This window comes from Myxine glutinosa, chromosome 9 (genome assembly GCF_964187855.1).
Source record: "Myxine glutinosa chromosome 9, kmMyxGlut1.1, whole genome shotgun sequence".
Taxonomy (NCBI): Eukaryota; Metazoa; Chordata; class Myxini; order Myxiniformes; family Myxinidae; genus Myxine; species Myxine glutinosa.
The window spans coordinates 29,976,867-29,992,749 of NC_136269.1; the positions used below are offsets into that span (position 1 = coordinate 29,976,867).

At 42.1% G+C, this 15,883-nt stretch overlaps 1 protein-coding gene across 3 annotated transcripts in view; it reads left to right on the plus strand.

Annotated features, from left to right (window-relative positions):
* The first annotated feature begins 435 nt into the window (after positions 1-435).
* The window catches only part of LOC137435511 (mitogen-activated protein kinase kinase kinase kinase 5), a 208,854-nt gene continuing 193,406 nt past the window's right edge, over positions 436-15,883 (plus strand). For 2 of the 3 annotated variants that reach the window (XM_068129366.2, XM_068129365.2), the window contains exon 1: positions 436-636. In XM_068129366.2, the coding sequence (XP_067985467.1) occupies positions 517-636 (120 nt within the window). In that variant the 5' untranslated portion in view covers positions 436-516. The other variant, XM_068129367.2, reaches the window with a different exon arrangement.

A 15,883-nucleotide genomic window follows, 5' to 3' on the forward strand; every position in this document is an offset into this window, starting at 1 on the left:
ATTCCAATTGCTCCACCCTTGCAACCCTTCGCTCCACCCACATATAAAACCGCGCCTCTCTTGCAGTCCGTCGCTCCACCCACATTCCAATTGCTCCACCCTTGCAACCCTTCGCTCCACCCACATATAAAACCGCGCCTCTCTTGCAGTCCGTCGCTCCACCCACATTCCAATTGCTCCACCCTTGCAGCCCTTCTCTCCGCTCACATATCAAACTGCTCCTCTCTTCCAGGCCGTCGCTCCACCCACATTCCAATTGCTCCACCCTTGCAGCCCTTCTCTCCGCTCACATATCAAACTGCTCCTCTCTTCCAGTCCGTTCCTCCACCCACATTCCAATTGCTCCACCCTTGCAGCCCTTCTCTCCGCCCACATATCAAACTGCTCCTCTCTTCCAGGCCGTCGCTCCACCCACATTCCAATTGCTCCACCCACATCCCAATTGCTCCACCCTTGCAGCCCGTCGCTCGGCCCGGGAATGCACGACTGGCGATCCTTGCGAGAAGCGGCCCCGAGATGAGCACGGCCGGCGTGGCTCCGAGCCCGTCTGTGCTGGACATATCGCGGAGAAACCCGCAGGAGGATTTTGAATTACTGGAGCGGGTGGGCAGCGGGACGTACGGACACGTGTACAAGGTTTGAAGCTACTATATTTAATTACACAGGTATTTGTCACCGCGTTCAGTATACGAGCAGCGAGGACATGCGCTTGAGAATAAGTAGTGGGGGAGGCGCTCAGATGGATTCAAAGTAACAAAGTATAAGAGTTGCAAAAATATACTTTTGTAGTTGGAGTAAAATGCAAACGATATCCTGGTTCAAGCTCATGAGTGTGTGCTTATTGATCACCTATAATTACCTTTACTTAACACGGTACACCATCATATTTATTAAATAATGATAATGTACAATTTCTCTTTTCAAATGACTAATTTATATCACTCCAATGCTCTCTTCAAGTCGTCCTGATTAGAGTCTGTGAACTGTTCTGCTCGACGTTACTATTGTTTTTTTTGAGAATAATAAAAACTGTTTGTTTTTTTTCTTCCTCTCAAATCCATTTGAAACGTGTGGCTGTTGTTGTCATGACAACGGCCATTAAAGGATGTGCATTTAGATAGGTGGACAGGTGATATTGTCATGACAACGGCCATTAAAGGATGTGCATTTAGATAGGTGGACAGGTGATATTGTCATGACAACGGCCATTAAAGGATGTACATTTGGACATGTGGGCAAGTGATATTGTCATGACAACGGCCATTAAAAGATGTGCATTTAGATAGGTGGACAGGTGATATTGTCATGACAACGGCCATTAAAGGATGTACATTTGGACATGTGGACAGGTGATATTGTCGTGACAACGGCCATTAAAAATGTGCATTTAGATAGGTGGACAGGTGATATTGTCATGACAATGGCCATTAGAGGATGTACATTTGGACAGGTGGACAGGTGATATTGTCTTGACAACGGCCATTAAAAGATGTGCATTTAGATAGGTGGACAGGTGATATTGTCATGACAATGGCCATTAAAGGATGTACATTTGGACATGTGGACAAGTGATATTGTCTTGACAACGGCCATTAAAAGATGTGCATTTAGATAGGTGGACAGGTGATATTGTCTGACAACGGCCATTAAAGGATGTACATTTGGACATGTGGACAAGTGATATTGTCATGACAACGCCCATTAAAAGATGTGCATTTAGATAGGTGGACAGGTGATATTGTCATGACAACGGCCATTAAAGGATGTACATTTGGACATGTGGGCAAGTGATATTGTCATGACAACGGCCATTAAAAGATGTGCATTTAGATAGGTGGACAGGTGATATTGTCATGACAACGGCCATTAAAGGATGTACATTTGGACATGTGGACAGGTGATATTGTCGTGACAACGGCCATTAAAAATGTGCATTTAGATAGGTGGACAGGTGATATTGTCATGACAACGGCCATTAAAGGATGTACATTTGGACATGTGGGCAAGTGATATTGTCATGACAACGGCCATTAAAAGATGTGCATTTAGATAGGTGGACAGGTGATATTGTCATGACAACGGCCATTAAAGGATGTACATTTAGACATGTGGACAGGTGATATTGTCGTGACAACGGCCATTAAAAATGTGCATTTAGATAGGTGGACAGGTGATATTGTCATGACAATGGCCATTAGAGGATGTACATTTGGACAGGTGGACAGGTGATATTGTCATGACAATGGCCATTAGAGGATGTATATTTGGACATGTGGACAGGTGATATTGTCATGATAATGGCCATTAGAGGATGTACATTTGGACAGGTGGACAGGTGATATTGTCATGACAACGGCCATTAAAGGACGTACATTTGGACATGTGGACAGGTGATATTGTCATGACAACGGCCATTAAAAGATGTGCATTTAGATAGGTGGACAGGTTATATTGTCATGACAACGGCCATTAAAGGACGTACATTTGGACATGTGGACAGGTGATATTGTCATGACAACGGCCATTAAAAGATGTGCATTTAGATAGGTGGACAGGTTATATTGTCATGACAACGGCCATTAAAAGATGTGCATTTAGATAGGTGGACAGGTTATATTGTCATGACAACGGCCATTAGAGGATGTATATTTGGACATGTGGACAGGTGATATTGTCATGACAATGGCCATTAGAGGATGTACATTTGGACAGGTGGACAGGTGATATTGTCATGACAACGGCCATTAAAGGATGTACATTTGGACATGTGAACAGGTGATATTGTCATGACAATGGCCATTAGAGGATGTACATTCTCTTCTCTTCTGGATTTGGTTATGACAAACTTCCCTGAAAATGTCTGCTGCTCTTCTTCTGCTCCAATCGGCTCATCTGATCATGTGCTTGTCAAAGTGGACATCTCTCTGACCATTCTCAGAGAGCCTCCTCAGCGTCGACGAGTCTGGCATTTCACTCAGGCCAACTGGCACGGTCTTCAAGCAGCCATCAATCATCTGGACTGGTCTCCCATCTCTACCGCCTCTGACATCAACTCATCCTGGGAATTCTTTCAAAGTAAATTGCTCTCTCTCATGCACAGATTTATACCATCTCGTCTTCAGTTGTCATACCCTTCCTCCCGTCCATGGTACACGGAATCTTGTGGTGAGGCTGTTGCCCTGAAACAACTTGCTTTCGTCTCCTGGAAAGCAAATCCAACGGAAGGAAATCTCATTTCCTTTCACAAAGCCCGAAACAAGTGTGTGTCCACCCTCAGGAGAGCCAGGAAACAATATCTCACCATTCTCAAGACCGAACTCTCTTATCTGTCTCCCTCTTCCAAATCCTGGTGGCGTCTGGTCAAATCTGTTTCTGGTGTTTGTTCCCCCTCCATCCCCTCCCTCACCTCAAACGGCTTAACGGCTGACTCCGCACGTGAAAAAGCTGAATGCCTCAACTCTGTGTTTGCCTCTAAATCTTGTGTCCCAAACCCATCCCTCTCTGTACCCACCGTACCCAGTCGTACCCAGCTGCTCCTGGACTCTGTGTCCTTTCCTCCTGACAAGGTGGAAAAGTTTCTGGCAACCCTCGACTCTGATTCTGCAACTGGTCCTGACGGCATCAGCCCACGGGTCCTAAAATCATGTTCTTCTGCACTTTCACTCCCTCTTTCTGTTCTCTTCACCCTCTCTTTTGCTCAAGGTCATCTGCCATCTGCTTGGAAATCAGCCAACATCACCGCTTTGCACAAAAAAGGTGCAAAAACAGATCCCAGCAACTACAGACCAATCAGCCTTCTCCCAATTATCAGCAAAGTCATGGAATCCATCATTGCTTCAGATATTAAATCTTTCCTCTTCTCCAATGGCTTGATCTCTGATCATCAATTTGGTTTCAGACCTGGTCACTCTACTCTGGACATGCTGCTTCTGCTTTCTCAACAATGGATGGAGGTCCTCAACGCCAAACAGGAAATTAGAGCTGTCTCCCTTGACATTTCACGTGCCTTCGATACGGTCTGGCACCCTGCTCTGCTCTCCAAACTCTCCTCCTTTGGTATCCATGGAAATCTCCACGCATGGCTGGCGGACTTCCTCTCTGGTCGTAGTCAACGTGTGGCCCTGAATGGGTTTCTCTCATCTCCTCTTCCTGTTCAGGCTGGAGTTCCCCAAGGTAGTGTTCTGGGCCCTGTGCTTTTTCTGGTCTTCATCAATGATCTCTCTGACTCTCTTGAAAATCCTCTCTATCTCTTTGCTGACGACTCTACTCTCTGTCGCTCCATTCCTCATCCCTCAGATCGGCAGTCTGCAGCCTCCTCACTCTCTGCAGACCTGGACAAAATCACAGACTGGTCAAACAAGTGGAACATGTCTTTCAATCCTGACAAATCTCACACTCTTACAATGTCTCTCCGAAAGGACCGACTGGACAACCCTCCCATCTACTTTCTCAACAATCCTCTCCAAGAAGTTCTGTCGCTCAAGCTTTTGGGTCTCACTATCTGCCATGATCTTTCTTGGGAAAACCACATTTCCAAGCTGGCCTCCAAAGCCAGTCGCCGACTGGGCATCCTCCGTCGTGCGAAGTCCTTCCTTGGCACACCTGAGCTCCTCACCACATACAAGGCTTTCATCCGCAGCTCAATGGAATACTGTTCCCCCCTCTGGGCTGGTGCTCCTGCCTCACACCTTGCTCGGCTTCACGCTGTTGAGGCCAAAGCTTTCAGAATCATTGGAATCTCCTGCGATGTAGTCAACGCCGAGGGCCTTTCACTCACTCACCGCAGGCAGGTTGGTGGTCTTTCTGTCTTCTACCGACTCCTCTCCGGCCTTGCTCCCCCAGCTCTCTCTGTGCTCTGTCCCCCCAATATTCCTTCAGGTCGCACAAGATCTGCCTGCAACCCTCTTCTGGTTAAATTGCCAAAGTCTAGGCTCTCTGCTCACCTTCACTCTTTCATTCCCCTTTTCTCCCGCCTCTGGAACAAACTCCCCCACTCCCTTCAATCCCACTCCTCCCTCCAGGTCTTTAAAACAGCTGTTCACCACCATCTCTTATCTTCCCCCATCGAAAACCTTGATCTTTTCTACCCCCGGTAATTCACCCCAGAGTCCTTGCAGTGTTCATATGTTTTAATCCTCTCCCACCTCCCCCCAAGTCCTCCCGATGTCCCTGCTCTCAAATGTTGTGTTTGTGTCCTTCCCCCTCTCTTTTGTGTCCTTCCCCCTCTCTCCCCATCTTGTCTACCGCTCCCCTTGTTTTTTGTGTTTTGTGTGTCGGTTTGTCTTTTTGTGTGATTAATGTTAGCTCTTTCACGAGCCTCGATCTTGTATACAAAAAAAAAAAAAAAAAAAAAAAAAGGTGGACAGGTGATATTGTCATGACAACGGCCATTAAAGGATGTACATTTGGACATGTGGACAGGTGATATTGTCATGACAACGGCCAATAAAGGATGTACATTTGGACAGGTGATATTGTCATGACAACGGCCATTAAAAGATGTGCATTTAGATAGGTGGACAGGTGATATTGTCATGACAATGGCCATTAGAGGATGTACATTTGGACATGTGGACAGGTGATATTGTCATGACAACGGCCATTAAAAGATGTACATTTGGACAGGTGGACAGGTGATATTGTCATGACAACGGCCATTAAAGGACGTACATTTGGACATGTGGACAGGTGATATTGTCATGACAACGGCCATTAAAAGATGTGCATTTAGATAGGTGGACAGGTGATATTGTCATGACAACGGCCATTAGAGGATGTACATTTGGACATGTGGACAGGTGATATTGTCATGACAACGGCCAATAAAGGATGTACATTTGGACATGTGGACAGGTGATATTGTCATGACAACGGCCATTAAAAGATGTGCATTTAGATAGGTGGACAGGTGATATTGTCATGACAACGGCCATTAGAGGATGTACATTTGGACATGTGGACAGGTGATATTGTCATGACAACGGCCATTAAAAGATGTGCATTTGGACAGGTGGACAGGTGATATTGTCATGACAACGGCCAATAAAGGTTGTGCATTCGGACATGTGGACAGGTGATATATGAATCATGCATGTGTCAGATCTCTAATCGTTCAGCATAAACTGACCATCTGACCGGTCAAATTCAGATCTGACCATTCGGCATAAACGAACGACAAACTTGGAAAACGTCATGAACTGTTTTGGTGAAGAACAAAGATGGAGTAGGCCATTCTGATGTTCTGGATGGAGCGAGGAGATTCTCTCTTATGAGCCGTGAAGAGCTGACCTCGCCATAATCCATCACATCGGAAGGGTTAGGGTTTGTTTTTGTTCGCGCGGATATGTCCAGCCCAAGGTGTATGTATATTTGGACATGGGAGGAGGTAATTTGGCCTATCTTATCTGTTAGTCTCTCAATTTATCTTACTTTTAACTCTATTCTAACTTGTAATTTAATCACACTCAACATTCGCCTCCCCCTCTATCTGCCATTTTCCCCCGACTCTTGTAGGAGGGCAAAAATGTCTATTCCCAGTCCATGTGCATTCCTTCCTTCATGGACTGTAAGGACCTCGATATCCCGTTTCGTCTCGAGGCAGGGAATACGGTCGGGGCAGCAGCACACAAATCCTCTTTTCGAGCGATTCCGTTGGGTTTTTAACGTTCATCCCATCTGAAGGCAAGTGGGCCAATTGGGGTTACATCCCCATCTGAAGGCAAGTGGGCCAATTGGGGTTACATCCCATCTGAAGGCAAGTGGGCCAATTGGGGTTGCATCCCCATCTGAAGGCAAGTGGGCCAATTGGGGTTACATCCCCATCTGAAGGCAAGTGGGCCAATTGGGGTTACACTCCATCTGAAGAACCGCATCCTTTTAGATGCCCTGCCCCCTGCCCGAACTGTTCCAGGAAGACATCTTTTCTCGCATTATAAACCACAGGGGAACAGATCGGTGACCAAACAGCTCGAAGGGGAGCATATGACCAAATGAGCTAACCTACTGTCCCTCAGCCGATACAACCCACATCATTCCATGGAGATTTCACATCCAAGTACTAACCGCGCTGGACATTAACGATCCAAATGGTGTGTTTGCTAAGAGCAGGCTATTGTGTGCCGCAACCCTGGTCAAATTCCAAATTTCTACCATCAATAATGCTGGAAAGGTAATGGCAGACCATCCAGTGTATACATCCATCAATCAATAGGCAAATATGACAGGAAAGACCACTGGGGGTAGGGGTACAGCTTGTATCCACTTGAAGAACGCAGTAAGCTGAAGAAGCCTGTAGCGGACTGTTGGTTACCTGGTAAATATGGTTACGATTGTCGGGGACGAGAGTTTACTTATTATAATTTTTAGTCACTAGGGCATGCCCGTACTATATATATATCTAAAATTATACCCCCCCCCTCTATTTACATGAAATGGTTTGGTCCCTTCGCAAAGCCAAAGCGAACGGCTTGCGAGTACGGTGACAATCCCCCCCCTCTATTTACATGAAATGGTTTGGTCCATGAAATGGTTTGGTCCATTCGCAAAGCCAAAGCGAACGGCTTGCGAGTACGGTGACAATCCCCCCCCCCCCCCCCTCTATTTACATGAAATGGTTTGGTCCAATTCGCAAAGCCAAAGCGAACGGCTTGCGGAGTTTGGTAAATAAATCGCCATAGCTCGGTAACTACTTCTCCGATTAATATGAAACCTTGAAAAGGCACATCCTCGGGTCCCCAGCAATATACCTGGCAAGTTTCAAGTATATCGGACCCGTGGTTGTCGAGAAACAGCGGTCACAGACACACAGACAAACACACAGACAAACACACACACACACACAGAGATTACTGGAATTATAGATAGACTAGGACGTGCCCGTACGTGGGTGCCCGTTCGGAAAAACATTCCAAACCGCGTGGCAGTAACGACCACAGAACCCCCCCCCTCTATTTACATGAAATGGTTTGGTCCATTCGCAAAGCCAAAGCGAACGACCACAGAACCCCCCCCCCCCCCCCCCCTCTATTTACATGAATGGTTTGGTCCATTCGCAAAGCCAAAGCGAACGGCGAACGGCTAAATCGCCATAGCTCGGTAACTACTTCTCCGATTAATATGAAACCTTGAAAAGGCACATCCTCAGGTCCCCAGCAATATACCTGGCAAGTTTCAAGTATATCGGACCCGTGGTTGTCGAGAAACAGCGGTCACAGACAACACACACACACACACACACACACACACACACACACACACACACACACACACACAGACACACACACACACACAGAGATTACTGGAATTATAGATAGATGAGAATTAAGTCTTGGACCCCGGATTGTGTTTGTGTCGCTTATAAGATTGTTCTGCTTGTATTATTAACACGAGCAACGGTACCTGCCCTATGGGCGGGGCTTCAATTGGGAGGCCCAAATGAAAAGGTAAAATATCAGAAATTGAAGGCTTTTTTTTATTTCAAACAATTCATATAAACATCCGTTGAATCATATCACACGCTTATCATCAAAATCTAAACAGTACATGGACGATCACGTACCACGTACATCTCGTGTCTCGCTCGCTCTCATGTTGTCCCGATAATGATCCTTCAGCAGGTTCACCTATGGAAACCTTGTTACAACTTTTACTTCCTCTAGACAGTCAAGTTCGCTCATCTTTTCGGTGCACCGGCACGAGCCGAGAACGGCCCGTGCAGGGGCTGATCCGAGGATCTCACCAAACCGTCCGATCGGTAGTAGCGACGGGCGGTGTGTACAAAGGGCAGGGACTTAATCAACGCGAACTGATGACTCGCGCTTACTGGGAATTCCTCGTTCGTGGGACACTGTATCAAGCCCCAGCCCCATCACGGATGGGGCTCAGCGGTTTACCCAAGCCTGACGGCGAAGGGCAAGGTACACGCTGGCCCGTCCAGTGTAGCGCGCGTGCGGCCCCGGACATCGAAGGGCATTAAACGTTCATTAAACATTAAACGTTCATAAAAAATTTAACGTTCATTAAAGGATTACGAAACGAAAATCATTACGAAATTACGTTCACACCGTCACGTCAAACACTACCATGAACACATACATCGTCACAACATCGTCACAATGAGAACATCGTCACAATGAACGTTATGCGAACGCGAATGTTATGCGGGAGTCCAAACCTGAGAATGCTGGAGACCAAAGCTGAAATTGGGAAAACTAAATAGCCTATTTTACTCCTGGAGATCCCAGGATTACCCACCGAAAATATCTTTGCGATCGGTTCAGCAGTTTTTACGGTACCTTCGAACAGACAGACAGACGGACATTTGGTGAATTATAGTAAGATCGTCACAATGAGAACATCGTCACAATGAACGTTATGCGAACGGGAATGTTAGGTGGGGGTCCAAACTTGAAAATGCTGGAGACCAAAGCTGAAATTGGGAAAACTAAATAGCCTATTTTACTCCCAGGGGTCCCAGGATTACCCACCCAAAATATCTTTGCGATCGGTTCAGCAGTTTTTATGGTACATTCGAACAGACGGACGGACATTTGGTGAATTATAGTAAGATTTTTGTGATGATCCGGATCCGGATACGAGAATTATTTTAATTTTTTAAGTGATTCTTCATAGTTTAGTGATCGGGCCAAAAACTACATATAGCACGATATTTCAAAACGCTGTGGCCGGGTTATGACAAAACTTGGTGGACGAGTTAGGTAGTTGACAAGAACAAGGCGATTCGATTTTGGTTGAGGTATGGATGCATATCCGATTTATCAGTGGGATACAAAACGTTAACTTTTCAGCCTGGCAGGAGGTATAGGTATGAGCTCTACCGAGTGCCGTTCTAGTTACCTCCACCACCAAAGGTGGATGGAGGTTATGTTTTCACCCCTGTCTGTCTGTCTGTCTGTTTGTTTGCTTGTCCGTTTGTGAACAAAATATCTCAAAAAGTTATCTATGGATTCGGACGAAATTTGGCAGAGATGTAGCGTATGTGACAAGGATGAAATGATTAGATTTTGGTGAAGATCCGGATTCCGATCCGGCTACTATAATTTTAAAAGTGATTCTTCACCATTGGGAGACAGGGCTAAAAACGATACATAGCAGGATCTCAAAAAGTTATGGACGGATTTGGACGAAACTAGGTGGACCGGTTGGGTGTCTAACAAAGACAAAGAGATTCGATTTTGGTGAAGATCTGAATATGGATTCGGATATGAGAATTATTTAATTTTTTAAGTGATTCTTCACCATTGGGAGATGGGGCTAAAACCAATATATAGCAAGATATCTCAAAAAGTTATCCACGAATTTTGACTAAACTTGGTGGACAAGTTGGTTAGGTGAGAAGAACAAGCCGATTAGATTTTGGTTCATGTCCGAATCCAGATCCGGCTTATCAGTGGGATACAAAAGTAACGGACGCATGCACTCGACTGAGCGCCGTTCTGGTTTTGTTTGTGTCTTGTGGCATTTCTTCCGGCCCAGATATAAACTGTCATCCCAGTGTTTGACAGGAAGGGTGATTCTTCAATGTGTGTGCCATCCCTCGGATGGACGTTAAACTGTACGACCCATCTGCTGACATTAATTGGTGGATTGTAAAGAGCAAACGGTGTCTTTCACGAAGAGTAGGCGAGCTATCGATGGCTCCCTGAACAAATTCCAGATTCCTGCCCTGACTTCCTGTGTCGGAGTGGTGAACTGTACCGGATTGTAACCCGAACCAAGAAAATGTTTCAGCAGAACTGACTCTCCGTATAGAGCATGGTACATGATCGATTATATCAACCCACACTTCCGTACATCAAGAGCCTTCATCAGAGGATACACCTTGACATGGCGACTAGTTTTGTTTGAGTCTTGGCAGTTTCTTAGCAGCGCCATGTCGAGTTGAAGTGCTTGGTATGTTGCTACTGTATTAGTGTCCGGGCCCGATCGGTTTTAATTTTGAAGATTTTTGGTGTTTTTTGTTTGATTTTGGATGATAGTGTATGTTGCTTCAATGGAGAAAGTTTGTGCAAAAGATTAGTAGAATACATTACTCGTGTCTTGTGGTTTTTATGGCTCTGGCGCCTTCAGGGATGGAGGCATTACGTTTTCGGGTTGTCCATCCAGCTGTCCGTTCAGCCGTCAGTGCGTCTGTCCGTGATCAATTTTAGTGCTGCGGTAACCTGTGAACCACTAAAGGGGATTTTTTTTCACAAACCCTAGTATAAGTATGTGCTATGAAAGATGAACGGATATGATTTTGGGGTCAAAGGTCATGTGACCTTCAGCTGAAAGCAGCAGAATTTCATTACCGATTTTTATTTATTTATTTGTTTTTTTACCAAACTTCGTACAAAGATGTATTATAATGCAAAGATGAACTGATTCGATTTTGGGTTCAAAAGGTCAAAGGTCATGTGGCCTTTAGTTGAAAGCAGCAGAATTTCATTACCGATTTTTATTTATTTATTTGTTTATTTACCAAACTTCGTACAAAGATGTATTATAATGCAAAGATGAACTGATTCGATTTTGGGTTCAAAAGGTCAAAGGTCATGTGGCCTTTAGTTGAAAGCAGCAGAATTTCATTACCGATTTTTATTTATTTATTTGTTTTTTTTACCAAACTTCGTACAAAGATGTATTATAATGCAAAGATGAACTGATTCGATTTTGGGTTCAAAAGGTCAAAGGTCATGTGGCCTTTAGTTGAAAGCAGCAGAATTTCATTACCGATTTTTATTTATTTATTTGTTTTTTTTACCAAACTTCGTACAAAGATGTATTATAATGCAAAGATGAACTGATTCGATTTTGGGTTCAAAAGGTCAAAGGTCATGTGGCCTTTAGTTGAAAGCAGCAGAATTTCATTACCGATTTTTATTTATTTCTTTGTTTTTTTACCAAACTTCGTACAAAGATGTATTATAATGCAAAGATGAACTGATTCGATTTTGGGTTCAAAAGGTCAAAGGTCATGTGACCTTCAGCTGAAAGCAGCAGAATTTCATTACCGATTTTTATTTATTTCTTTGTTTTTTTACCAAACTTCGTACAAAGATGTATTATAATGCAAAGATGAACTGATTCGATTTTGGGTTCAAAAGGTCAAAGGTCATGTGACCTTCAGCTGAAAGCAGCAGAATTTCATTACCGATTTTTATTTATTTATTTGTTTATTTACCAAACTTCGTACAAAGATGTATTATAATGCAAAGATGAACTGATTCGATTTTGGGTTCAAAAGGTCAAAGGTCATGTGGCCTTTAGTTGAAAGCAGCAGAATTTCATTACCGATTTTTATTTATTTATTTGTTTTTTTACCAAACTTCGTACAAAGATGTATTATAATGCAAAGATGAACTGATTCGATTTTGGGTTCAAAAGGTCAAAGGTCATGTGGCCTTTAATTGAAAGCAGCAGAATTTCATTACCGATTTTTATTTATTTGTTTGTTTTTTTACCAAACTTCGTACAAAGATGTATTATAATGCAAAGATGAACTGATTCGATTTTGGGTTCAAAAGGTCAAAGGTCATGTGACCTTCAGCTGAAAGCAGCAGAATTTCATTACCGATTTTTATTTATTTATTTGTTTATTTACCAAACTTCGTACAAAGATGTATTATAATGCAAAGATGAACTGATTCGATTTTGGGTTCAAAAGGTCAAAGGTCATGTGGCCTTTAGTTGAAAGCAGCAGAATTTCATTACCGATTTTTATTTATTTATTTGTTTTTTTACCAAACTTCGTACAAAGATGTATTATAATGCAAAGATGAACTGATTCGATTTTGGGTTCAAAAGGTCAAAGGTCATGTGGCCTTTAGTTGAAAGCAGCAGAATTTCATTACCGATTTTTATTTATTTATTTGTTTTTTTTACCAAACTTCGTACAAAGATGTATTATAATGCAAAGATGAACTGATTCGATTTTGGGTTCAAAAGGTCAAAGGTCATGTGGCCTTTAGTTGAAAGCAGCAGAATTTCATTACCGATTTTTATTTATTTCTTTGTTTTTTTTACCAAACTTTGTACAAAGATGTATTATAATGCAAAGATGAACTGATTCGATTTTGGGTTCAAAAGGTCAAAGGTCATGTGACCTTCAGCTGAAAGCAGCAGAATTTCATTACCGATTTTTATTTATTTCTTTGTTTTTTTACCAAACTTCGTACAAAGATGTATTATAATGCAAAGATGAACTGATTCGATTTTGGGTTCAAAAGGTCAAAGGTCATGTGACCTTCAGCTGAAAGCAGCAGAATTTCATTACCGATTTTTATTTATTTATTTGTTTATTTACCAAACTTCGTACAAAGATGTATTATAATGCAAAGATGAACTGATTCGATTTTGGGTTCAAAAGGTCAAAGGTCATGTGGCCTTTAGTTGAAAGCAGCAGAATTTCATTACCGATTTTTATTTATTTATTTGTTTTTTTACCAAACTTCGTACAAAGATGTATTATAATGCAAAGATGAACTGATTCGATTTTGGGTTCAAAAGGTCAAAGGTCATGTGGCCTTCAATTGAAAGCAGCAGAATTTCATTACCGATTTTTATTTATTTATTTGTTTTTTTACCAAACTTCGTACAAAGATGTATTATAATGCAAAGATGAACTGATTCGATTTTGGGTTCAAAAGGTCAAAGGTCATGTGACCTTCAGCTGAAAGCAGCAGAATTTCATTACCGATTTTTATTTATTTATTTGTTTATTTACCAAACTTCGTACAAAGATGTATTATAATGCAAAGATGAACTGATTCGATTTTGGGTTCAAAAGGTCAAAGGTCATGTGGCCTTTAGTTGAAAGCAGCAGAATTTCATTACCGATTTTTATTTATTTATTTGTTTTTTTACCAAACTTCGTACAAAGATGTATTATAATGCAAAGATGAACTGATTCGATTTTGGGTTCAAAAGGTCAAAGGTCATGTGGCCTTTAATTGAAAGCAGCAGAATTTCATTACCGATTTTTATTTATTTATTTGTTTTTTTACCAAACTTCGTACAAAGATGTATTATAATGCAAAGATGAACTGATTCGATTTTGGGTTCAAAAGGTCAAAGGTCATGTGACCTTCAGCTGAAAGCAGCAGAATTTCATTACCGATTTTTATTTATTTATTTGTTTATTTACCAAACTTCGTACAAAGATGTATTATAATGCAAAGATGAACTGATTCGATTTTGGGTTCAAAAGGTCAAAGGTCATGTGGCCTTTAGTTGAAAGCAGCAGAATTTCATTACCGATTTTTATTTATTTATTTGTTTTTTTACCAAACTTCGTACAAAGATGTATTATAATGCAAAGATGAACTGATTCGATTTTGCGTTCAAAAGGTCAAAGGTCATGTGGCCTTTAATTGAAAGCAGCAGAATTTCATTACCGATTTTTTTTTATTTATTTGTTTTTTTACCAAACTTCGTACAAAGATGTATTATAATGCAAAGATGAACTGATTCGATTTTGGGTTCAAAAGGTCAAAGGTCATGTGGCCTTTAGTTGAAAGTAGCAGAATTTCATTACCGATTTTTATTTATTTATTTGTTTATTTACCAAACTTCGTACAAAGATGTATTATAATGCAAAGATGAACTGATTCGATTTTGGGTTCAAAAGGTCAAAGGTCATGTGGCCTTTAGTTGAAAGCAGCAGAATTTCATTACCGATTTTTATTTATTTATTTGTTTTTTTACCAAACTTCGTACAAAGATGTATTATAATGCAAAGATGAACTGATTCGATTTTGGGTTCAAAAGGTCAAAGGTCATGTGGCCTTTATTTGAAAGCAGCAGAATTTCATTACCGATTTTTATTTATTTATTTGTTTTTTTTACCAAACTTCGTACAAAGATGTATTATAATGCAAAGATGACTGATTCGATTTTGGGTTCAAAAGGTCAAAGGTCATGTGGCCTTTAGTTGAAAGTAGCAGATTTTCGTTACCGCTATAACTTGTGAATTGCTGAAGGGATTTTGACGAAGCTTTGCAAACTATTGACTGTAATATGAGGATGAACTGATTGAATTTTGCGTTCAAAAGGTCAAAGGCCTAAAGTGAAGTGCCCTTTAATTGAAAATCTGTGTTACTGTGATAACTTATGAACCACTCAAGAGATTTAAATCATGCTTGACACACACTACCGAGGACTGTAATGTAAAGATGAACTGATTCAATTTTAGATTGAACAGGTCAAAGGTCATGTGCCCTTTGAAAATAATTCTGCAGTCCATAACTCGAGTTAGAAGCATATGATGTTGTAGTTAGAAGGGTTGACATCTAACATTGGCGGAGGCATCTCCATTGATGCATTCACGTCAAATTTATTTTCTAGTTGATGAAATGACAAGATTTGGTTTAATTTTGATGAAATGAATTGGCTTAACTTTTTGAAAAGTTTTCTATCACTTCACCTCACTCCTCACGTCCCGTCGTTTCTCCATCTTCCACGTGTTCTTCCAGGAACCCAACACCTGTTTATCCTCCTCAATTCTAAGCTGAGCGCTCACCTTCATTCCTTCATTCCATCCCTCTATTGCTTCATCTGTGGAACCGACTGCCTGCGTCTGTTGTCTCACATATCTCTCCTCCAGTCCTTCGAGAGTGTTGTCGGTCATCATCTCATGCTTTCTCCCACACCCACCCCTGCTCTCTTTACTCTCGCTGACCAACTCCCCCTTCCCCCCACTTAACCCCTTCTCCCTTTTTACCACTCAGACTCTCATGTGTATTGTCTTTGTCGCCCTGTTCACCTCTCATCATCTATAAATCTGTAAACCTGCTCTGTTGTTTCGCTCCTCCTCGAGACTAGATTTTTTTTACTAAGAATGAGTTGTACGAGGTTTCCTCAAAAGCAATTTTCCATTACGAGGTCT